General features: G+C 39.8%; 1 protein-coding gene across 1 annotated transcript in view; it reads right to left on the bottom strand.

Annotated features, from left to right (window-relative positions):
- Window positions 1–10,939, bottom strand: part of ADAMTS12 (ADAM metallopeptidase with thrombospondin type 1 motif, 12) — a 571,713-nt gene that overhangs the window by 213,186 nt on the left and 347,588 nt on the right. The window contains exons 8-11 of the mRNA XM_006875388.1: window positions 6,293–6,436; window positions 5,494–5,638; window positions 2,653–2,745; window positions 658–803 (exon numbers count right to left, since the gene is read on the bottom strand). Coding sequence (XP_006875450.1) covers window positions 658–803; window positions 2,653–2,745; window positions 5,494–5,638; window positions 6,293–6,436 — 528 coding nt within the window. The remainder of the gene's footprint in view (window positions 1–657; window positions 804–2,652; window positions 2,746–5,493; window positions 5,639–6,292; window positions 6,437–10,939) is intronic.

The following is a 10,939-nucleotide window of genomic DNA, read 5'->3' on the forward strand; positions in this document are numbered from 1 at the left end:
CCTGTAGGCGCATGGATATTATCCTATCACTTATAGCATTGTACCTCATGACTGATCTGGATATGGTAGTGTAGTTAAGAATTTGGGCTGCTAACCTCAGGGTCAGCAGTTCAAAACTACCAGCTGTTCCTCAGGAGAAAGATGAGGCTTTCTGTTTCATAAAGATTTACGGCCTCAGAAACCCTGTGCAGGGTCACTATGAGTCAGCACTGACTCCACAGCACATAACCACCACCACTATACATTTATTATGATTGAAAAAGCAAGTTCTAATCTTATCAGAAAAACTGGAAGTAACTAAAAGAAGGATAGCATTTTTTTCTTACAGATCAAGTGGAATTATCTAAAAGGATTGAATGGCATGAATTTCTAAAAGCTTTCACTTAGATTGTACTTTAAAAAGAAATTTGCTTATTTTCCCGAATGGAATCATTATCCATAGCCAAGGTCCAATAGGAATCCAGTGTTAACCCCCAAAATAAAACAAAAACAAAAAGCCAAATCTTTCACAGGGAAGCATCTGTGAATCACCTGATTCTCTTTTGTCTCTGGGAACGTATTTAATTTCTTTCAGGAACCTAGGGACCACTGGAATCATGGTATCCAAGGCCCATTGTTTTTGGAAGGATGGGAACATCCGCATTTTCCCAGACTTACTCAGGGGTGTTGCAGAGCCTCTCTGCACTCTGGGCTCCAGCCCCACATGTCCTGGAGCAGTGAGACCAGGGAGACCAGCGGCCCCAGCCTCCAGGGATGCTCTCTGGTTTCTTTCCTACTGTGATGCACTTGCCCGCCATACACCACTGGAGAGGAAAAAGGCAGGAGATGCATGTGTCAGGAATGTTCGTATAAGAAATCAAACCAAGAACTCTAGAATTTCAACCCAATCTCCCTGAGCAAGCAGGTTTTCCATGACTACACAAGATGTTGAATAAAGAGGAGCTCATTAAAACAGCTTCTCCTGAGAGTCTTGGATTTTGTAATCGGAGTATTTCAGGACCGGAAGAGAACTTTATGGTGCCTGCTATAGCTGACGTGACCCTGGTGGTACAATAGTTAAGGTTTAGTTAACAAAAATGTAGGTGGTCCAAACCCGCCAGCGTCTTCTTGGGAGAAAGACCTAGAAATCCGCTTCTATAAAGATTGTTGTTGTTGTTGTTGTTATGTGCCGTCAAGTCGGTTCCGAACCATAGCAACCCTGTACAGGGTTTCGGAGGCTGTAAATCTTTACGGAAGCAGAAAGCCTCCGTTTTCTCCTGCGGAGCGCCTTGTAGTTTCGAACTGCTGAGCTTAAGGTTTGCAGCCCAATTCGTACCAGAAAACTCTGTGAGGACAGTCCTGCTCTATCAAAGTGCTACACTCCTGTGTAAACTGTGACAATTTTTACTCTTGTTAGGTACCGTGGGGTCAATTTCAGTTCATCTTAAGCACTTTGACAGAGTAGAACCGCTACTCAAAGTGAGGAGTGAAGGTGTGGCGCTGTAGGGTGTGCACTGGACCACAAGGTTGGTTTGAACTGCAAGCTTGGTGGTTCTAACTCACCAGCCACTCCTAGGGAGCCCTATATAGGGTAGTTATAAGTCAGAACTGACTTGACAGCACTTAACACCAATGATACCAACTCCAAGTGAGTTCAACAGATTGTATTCCAGAATATAAATCAACAAAGTCTTGCTACAAAAAACATGTCAGTTTAGTATGTATAGTGAAATAGTTGTTTAGCACCAGAGTTGATTTACTTACGGGTGCAAGTTTCTTATCGCATTGCAGACCACCACAAATAATTCATGGACTGTCACTGTGAGGAGCACTTCTTTATAGCTTCTCTATGGAAATTTAATATCTCCAAGAGAGAACTCATTCTCCTGCAATATGCTACATTACCTCAAGAACACTAGTTAGGAAGTTCTTTCTTATATCAAGAAAAAAGTCTGCTCTCCTGACTTTCGTCACTCTGACCTCTGTTGTTTTCAGCTCTGACCTTTCAAGTGACTCAGAAAAGAATCTATTTTCTCCTTTTCAAGGATTTGGGAATATTTGATCAGTTGACCTCTGTTTCCTCATTATTTCTGCTCACTGATGTATCAAGCCATAAACAAGCTGCATAAAGGTACCCACTAAACACTTAGCCTTAAAGGAACAGCATGTGACACAGTTATATTTGTTGTAACAGTCTAGAGGATATTTAACAATTCTATATTTGCAGATGTCTGTCTTCCTGCTTAAAAAAAAAAAAAAAGGCAGACCTTTAAGAAATGCAACCAGGTCAAATGATGAGAGAGAAGGGAATAGAAGACCAAAATCAGATATATTTGCAAAGAATCCACAGGTTTATCCTGTGCTATCTTCAGCAGGGAGGAAGAAAAAGGCAAAATGAACATTTCAGATAATAAACCCAGTAAAGGTTTTGCCCATAGATCCCACAGAACTTCTACAGAGAAAGATAGGGCAGATATTTTGTTAGTGAAGTATAGAATTGGGTCTCCACTCTCTCTGGTTAACAACTTCTAGCCAGTGAAGGCTCAAAAGGCTTAGTAGGAATGGAGTCCTATCCTCTGTTTAGTCTGCTTACCCAGACAAAGCCACTCTCAGCTCTTTCCACATCTCTATGCCCACCGCTCTCTACAGCTCTTCCACAGACTGACACATTACCTTCTTCTCACCACATCTTGTTCCATCTGCAGCAGCATCCAGCTTAGAGCGACAAAAGCCTTTCACGGAGCACCAAAGAGTCTGGCAGACATTCTGGAAAATGAATGTGAGGTTTCACTTTTCCCTGTTTGCAAGACTTGCCAATAAGCCATTTCTACAACTATGGTAAAAACACATGTACACACACTCACCCAATCATCTACCATCATTATTGCTAGTGAATAAGAATGATGGAAATCACTAGACAACTTTCAGCTTAAAGTTAAATTGTATTTTACCATCATTCATAAATAATCGTCTAGAGTGGAGATCTGGTGTGTTGCTGCAGGATAATGCACGGATCACAAGGTCGACTTGCACTGCAAGGTTGGCAGCTCAAACCCATCAGTCCTTCTTCAGAAACCCGATACAGTGTTGCTATGAATTGGAACTGACTCAACAGCACTTAGCAACTAAGCAACAGACTAGAGTAGCTAATTGAAAAATGAGCAATAAATCCCCTCTCTTGAGAGTTGAAGATGTATTGGCTATATACAGCTTCCACCCACCTTTTAGTCTTTCTTTTTTCCTCTATCCTTCCATTCATGAATTGTACTGTGTTCAATGAGTTTTATCATAATTTTCCACCTTTATCTCTCTAAATTAGCATCTTCCTAAATTAGAATAGACTACCTATATTGTCTCCTCCTAGAACTTATAATTATTGTTAATGAACCTTTCATGATGTGGCACTGTAGGATAAACCCTGAACAGTTAACTGCTAGGTCAGTGGTTCAAACCCACCTGTTGCTCCTCAGAAACCATATATAGGATTGCTATGAGTTGGAATCAACTTAATGGCACTTAACAAAAACAACCTCTATTCTATCATCCTAGAACTCATAATTTTAATTAACGGATCTTTCCATCTGATCCTTCATTTCTCATAATTTCACTTTCATATTTTCTAGCTCTCAATTTTCTTATATATGAAAGCCAAAGAATTCTGGATTTCTATTGGAGTAGGCCAGTTCCTCCTCTGTCACACATCTCTGAGAAACACTGAAGTGGAATGGGAAGAAATTTCTTCAGCTCCAAATTCCAGCTGAATGCATTTTCTTCAGCTGTATTATGTCTGCTGTTTAACTATCCATTGAACTCTTAAGTCTATGATATATTTTCTCATTTCTAAAACACTTTTTTGGTAATTTTGTATATCTGCCTTGCATATATTTTATACTTTTTACCTTATGTACAATTCTTGTTTTATGCTTTTATGTATAGTTTATCTTTTATGCATTTATTTTACTAGGCTGATCTAAAAACTCAATTGATGAGTGCATTTGAGAGTTTACTGATTCTCCTCATTTAGCTTAATCTAGAACAACAAATTAAGATGAATTCTCAGAAGATGAAATTGTAACAGACCAGGACCATCAAGAGAGAAGAGCATGAGGGGAATGTGGGACCCTCACCAGAAAAGCAATTACACCAGTGATGGAGGCAGAAGTGATGGCCTGGAGAGACAGAGCAGCTGAGGACTCTAGACCAATGGAAAGAGAAAGTCTGTAAGTTGGTGGGCTAGAGGCTGGCTTGCAGAATGTGCTCTTTGGTTACTTAAATGATTATATATTCCTGTGTGTTTTCGTGGACATCAAGAAACAAAACAAAATAGAGGGAATAGAAGCAAATACCGTTAACTGAAGATACATGGAGGGGATTGTAATCATTGCAATGAAACAAAATATGATAAATTGAGTGGTAAAAACCATGATCTACCATGTAAACTATCATTCAATCCACAATAAAAGCTTTAAAATAATTGTAACAGAATTATTAACACAGAGACATAAAGCTGGAAACTACATCTTAGTAGTAATGGTCATTTGAATACTGGACACAAAGCCTAGGAATTATTTGAAGTGGGGAGTTGGATGGGAAACCTCCATATAAAGCCATAATCCCAAAAGACTGAATGAAAGAATGGACTGAAAATTAAAGGGGAACTGAGGGAATACAGCCAGAAAACGTGCCTATTTTGGCATTAACTCTAGGAAGGATTGGTAAAATAGTATCTCTGGGAGTTTATATTTTAAATGCTCATCTTTTTCACTTTATTCAGTCCACAACATGGAATCTGGCAGGGATTCAAGAAGACTTGCCTTAATAATGCCCATGTGTTAACATTTTTGCACTAAAAGGTAAAAGTTAAATGAATTGCATCTTAAGTGACAAACAAAAGAATTGGAACTTTAGTCTCTGATCAGTAGAGGCCCTAAGAGCAAAGGAGAACTTTGGTTAATTTGTGTTTTTTGAAATAACATAGACAACAATTTAATTGGGGAAAATCAGGTAGGAGTTCATTACAACAGCATAGAGAGATGATGAGAAACTGAATTAAGACAGAAACAGTGGGAATTAAGAAGATAGGGCACAGGCAAATTATTGAGTAGGTACTATTATGTCAAGACATGGCTTACCATTTGGAAGGAAGAAGGATGAATTAGGAGTGGATCTTACTCTCACGTTGGAATATCGCGGTGCTTTCCAGCCAGATGGTAAATTCAGGAAAGGGAGCCATTTTGGTGATTAAGTTGGTTTCATGGAGTCAACAGTTTTGAATGTTGAAAATTACTATAGAATTTTATCAGCCACCACCAACTTGCAAAGAATTGCTGATTCCATAGAAATACCAAGGGAGTAGATCAAGAAATGATATCAATTGATCAAATATCTGGCCATGAACAGAAAGTCTCCATTCCTGGATCTCAATTTCATTTTCCAGGTATTTCCCTAGCCCTTCCTTTAGTATGCTGGAGTCCTGACATTCACACCAGAGGCATCAAGATGCCCAGAACTTACTTCTACTTCCTGGCAGAAGGTAGCATTGGGACCATATTGAAGTTGGCATTGATGGTGAACATCATAGATCACTCCTGGAGCAATGACCTTGGACTTCAAGCCTTTCTTTTTGGGGATGTCATCAAGGCAGAAACCCCAACCTCGACTGAAAACAAGTAAACAGACAGAAAAGAATTGTTTACAAATCTTTTCATAGTTAGCCTTTCCCTTCTAACTATGAAATTCCCTTCATAGTTAGCCTTTCATTCAACAGAAACTTTCCTCCTTACTATTTACCCTTTTCCATCAAGACAATTTCAAGAAAGCAGGGAAACTTCCTGGCCCAAGGAGGAAGTTATCTAGAAGGAAATGCAAATTACATCCCACACCATTAATTCACCAGTGATCTAAGAAATAAAAATGGGGTAAAATTTGAAATCATCACTTTACCCTCAATGGGATTTTAGTGACCACTTCTCACCTGTCCAGGTTGCTCCTGCAGGCCCTTCCGAGAAGGGAAAAAGGGTACAAGGAGGCAAGGACAGAACTCTGATGAGATCATGAAGATCCATCTCAAGACAGAAACAAGCACAGGGTGCTGGGATATTTACTTGTCTGTGAATGGAGGACCAAAGTTATCAAGAACTCACTGAATCAGAAGGAAAAGGGACCTTCACTTCCTCTGACACAATCCAGACATTGTGGCCTGATGGAAGAATAGAGCCTTCTCCAGGCAGAAGGTTTTCCATGTACAACCCAAAGTGACTTCCGGTTTAAAGAAAAAAAGATCTCAAACATCAGACAGCATACTGTCACTTACTCTAAGAAGCGGGTGATGTATTCCTTGCTGCACTTGGACCAGGTCAGTGGGGTGGGATCGTACTGGAGCTGGCGGGACATGATGTACGGGTGCCTGCCCACGGGCTCACAGTCATTCTCTTTCCCATCATGCTGGATGCCGAAGCTGGCAGGAAGACACAAAGCAGTTGAATAACAAGTAGGCAGTCATTAAATATAGAAAATCATACTTTCTTCTAAGAGATAATAATCTGCATTGAGTCACTTTTGTAAAGAAGGCAGCTGTTTACAAAGTGAGGCTTTGATGTTGGAGTGGAATAGGTAGCTCATTTTTAAACTAAAAAGCATAGGATACATTTTGGGTCTGTCTTTGCTGTAGTGTGCAACTGAAACAGCCCTGTGGCTAATTCAAAACTTTGGCTTGGCAGAAAGCTGTGACATCTCAGTTCAAGTTTCTATCAGGAAAGAGTTCTGATGTGGCGCTGTAAGATAAGCACTGGACTGCTAACCACAAAGTGTGCAGTTCAAACCCACCAGCCACTCTTCAGAAACCTATGAGTCAGAACCAACAAGAGTCAGGAGAGCAAGTTTGGCCCTTGCATGATCTTCATTCTCCTGCTGAAGCAACCACAGCTCAAAAGAACAAAACTTACTTCTTCTTCCTGTTTGTCACAATTTAAGGGAGAACATTTCAGGAGCAAGCCTATAGGAGACTTTCATAATGCTTTGAGGGGATAGATTTTGTTTTAGTTTTGCTTTGGGAGTCCACCAGGATCAGAAACACAGGAAAACACTAGAGCCTAGCAGTTAAGACCAAGGCTCTTAACATCATCAAAGATGATGACCTAGATTCAAATTCCAGCTTTCTCATTGAGTGATATGAGTTAATAATACTTACTCAGTTTAATTTTCCTCTTCCGGAATGGTGGTGGTAGTGGTTGTGTGTTGTGGAGTCAGTTTCAGCTCAGTGACCCTGTATACGGTTTCTGACCCTTAAAATCTTTACAGGAGCAGAAAACATCACTTTTCTCCTGCAGTTAGTTTCTAACTGCTGACCTTGAGGTTAGAAACCTGACTCATAACCACTATGCTACCAGAGTTCCTTTCTTCTGGAATATGGGGTGGTAATTATAGGAATAGGGTGAGAAATCAATGGAATAGAATTTTAAAAAACACTTAGCAAGTTGCTTGACATAAGTTGCCAAAACAAGTATCCATTGAGTTGCTTCTGACTCACAGTAACCTCATTTATATCAGAGTTGAACTGAGCTCCATAGGGTTTTCAGTGACTGATTTTTTGGGATGTCAATCACCAAGTCTTTCTTATGAGGTACCTCTGGGGGTACACTTGAACCTCTAACCTTTCAATTAACAGCTATGCATATTAAGCATGGGGACCACCCAGAGATTCCAGCACACATAACACAAGGGCTATATAAATAAGATGATAGTTTCAAAAATTTTGTCTAGCTACTTTCCTTTTCTACAAAAGGAGACTAGTTTGAAATTGGTCAGAAGTCATACTAGTAGTTGTTGTTAGGTGCCATCAAGTCAGTCCTGACTCATAGCAACCCTATGCGCAACAGAATGAAGCACTACCCAATCCTGGGCCAACCTCACAATCATTGCTATTCTTGAGCCCATTTTGTCACTTGGCCAATCCATCTCGCTGGGGGTCTTCCTCTGTTTCTCTGACCCTCCACCTTACCAAACATGATATCCGTCTCCGGTGACTGGTCTCTCTTGACAATATGTCTGAAGTATGAGAGACGAAGTCTGGCCATCCTGACTTTCCAGGAGTAAGTACTCTGGCTGTACTTCATCCAACACAGATCTGTTGGTTCTTTTGGCAGCCCGTGGCACTTTCAATACGCTCCTTCAACCCCATAACTCAAATTTTTCTATGGTCTTCAATTCTTCCGTGGTCTTACTTACCATGGCTTGGGTCAGGCGCACCTTAGTCCTAATTTTTAGAGGTAGATTTTTGTTACTTCTATTCTAATCCTCTCTTCTGTGTCTCATTCACTCTGCATCTCGATCTCCCATTATGAGGACTGGCCAGTGGGAAGAGCCTTGAAGAGCCCTAAAACACCTAGCCATCCATGATAACCTGGACGTAGCCAGGAAAGGAGCTGTGGCATATTTATTTATAAAGTGAGGCCTAAGGTCACCCTAAATTACCTTCTGAGAGGCCCACAAGAACTCTGTTCACAGAAGTTCGCCTGTTGTACATCCACAACCTAGAGATACTGGCACACATTTCCAAATGTAAACAAAGGACAGTCTGACCTGCAAAGCTGAAACTAGCTAACGACAAAGTTCACATCACACCTTATAGAAATCTCATCAACATCAGCAAATCTAGCAGAGAACAGTCTTTGGGAGATTTAGAGAACTTCTTGCATTTTTAGACATTTATAATTTTATTGAAAATGATCACACTCCACATGAATATATAACTATCAGAGCACTCAAATAATTAATCTACAGAGCTTTTACTATCCCCACATAAAGAACATGAATGCATTTTTCTCAGCAGGTCTTCTCATGGTTGCAAATCAAGTCCTACAAAGCTCAAGAAATACTCTTATCAGTTGATTGGAAACAAAGAAGAAAGATTAGTAGTTGGAAAATACAACATTGGTCATAGAAATGATGCTGGAAATTATATCATAGAATTTTGTAAGGTCACCAACTTATTTATTGTAAACACCTTCTTTTTTTTTTTAAATTGTGAATCATATCTCATGTAATCATTTTTTATTTACAATGGAAACTCTGGGAATTCAAAATTAACATCCTTGCCTGTGAGCTTCTTATACACACCAGAAAACGTTTCAACCTTGTGTTCTACATTGTTCTGCTGTGCTTTGTCCAAATGCACCTTTATAAAACGGCTGCCATCCAGCTTAACTCGGATTTTCTTGCCCACAATTGCACTTGGGAAGACCAAGTCTTTAAGCTTTGCATCATGCACAGCAGTCAGAGTGCGGCTCCTGGGACTTTTTTGCTTATTTTTTGTCCGCCTTTTTCGAGTTGGTTTAGGCAGAATTCGCCTCTGAGCAATAAAGCCCGCGTGCTTTCCACTGAACTTTTTCTCCAGTTCACATACTAATCGGACTTGGATTTTCTGGTAAGACTTCAGTTGAGGAACAGGAACAAAGATTATAATAGCTTTCCGACCACCACCAACTTCAATTTCCTTAGCTGCAGTATGTTCAGCTCTCGTAACTGAGCCTTTAGGTCCGAGTTCATCTCTAGCTCAAGAGCCTGAGAAATACCAGACTAGAATTCATCTGGCTTTTCACCATTGAGCTTCACAATCTTTGCACTTGAACTGAACGTGGCCTTTTTTCCAAAAAAGTATTTTTCTCAATCTCGAAAGAAAAGTCTGGCCAGAGGAGAAGTCGTACACCTACCTTTGCAAATACCTTTTATCAACAATGTAAATGGTGACTATACACATGGACCTCAGCAGATGGATATATAGGCATTAAGTTTACTACATCTGTGAGAGGATACAATGGAAAAGCTCAGTATCATCAATTAGAATAAAGCCAGGGGCTTGCTACAGAACAGACTACCAATTAATCCTATGCAAGCTCAAGTTGGAGCTGAAGAAAACTAAAAAAAAATTCACTAGAACCAAAGTAGGACCTTAAGTATACCCCACCTGAATTTAGAAACCATAACAAGAGGAGATTTGATGTCTTAATCACTAATGACCGAAGAACAGACAGTTAAAAGCTATTATCATATGTGAAGAAATCAAAAGGTCATTAAAAAGACAGGGAAAAAAAAGACCAAAATGGATGTCAGTAGAGACTCTGAAACTTCTTCTTGAATAGAAAGTAGCTAAAGCAAATTGAAGCAATGATAAAATAAAAGAAAGTAGGTAAAGCAAATAGAAGAAATGATAAAATAAAAGAGCTAAACTGAAGCTTTCAAAGGGTGGTTCAAGAAGACAAAGTAAACTATGATAATGATATGTGCAAAGACCTGGAGTTAAAACATCAATGGAAAGAAAACACTCAGCATTTCTCAAGCTAAAAGAACTACGGAAAAATCCTTGCAGAATTGCAATTTTGAAGGATTCTAAGGGGAAATATGCAATCAAGATGCATTGATAATTACTGGTAAAACAAAGAGGAAGGATTGGTAGTTGGAAAATATGGTGTTGGTGATAGAAACAGCACTGTAGATCATATGATAGAATTTTGCAAGACCAACAACTTCTCTGTTGCAAATAACTTGTTCTCAACAAAATAAATGAAGACTATGCACGCAGACCTCAGAAGATGGTGTGCACAGGAATCAAAGTGAGTACATCTATGGGAAGAGACAATGGAGAAGTTCAATATCATCATCTAAAACAAGGTCAGCGGCCAACTGTCCACTTTTTCTTTCTATCCACTTTAGCTTTTTAAAACACACGCAAACAAAAAAAAACCACTCAGGCATATATAATAATTTACATCTCCAAAGTCTCCAAAGTCTTCTCCTGGCCACCAGCTCTTAGTCCTTCTCTTCTTAGTTGATGAATCTAGAGTCCTCAGCCACTCCCCCTCTCCATGCCCCAATCTCTACCTCCATCTCTGGCACTGCTGCTTCTCTAGATAAGGTCCCACATTCTACTTGTGCTTTCCTCCCTTGATGGTCCTAGGGTCCT

Source organism: Chrysochloris asiatica, unplaced genomic scaffold, assembly GCF_000296735.1.
Source record: "Chrysochloris asiatica unplaced genomic scaffold, ChrAsi1.0 scaffold00324, whole genome shotgun sequence".
NCBI classification, from domain to species: Eukaryota; Metazoa; Chordata; class Mammalia; order Afrosoricida; family Chrysochloridae; genus Chrysochloris; species Chrysochloris asiatica.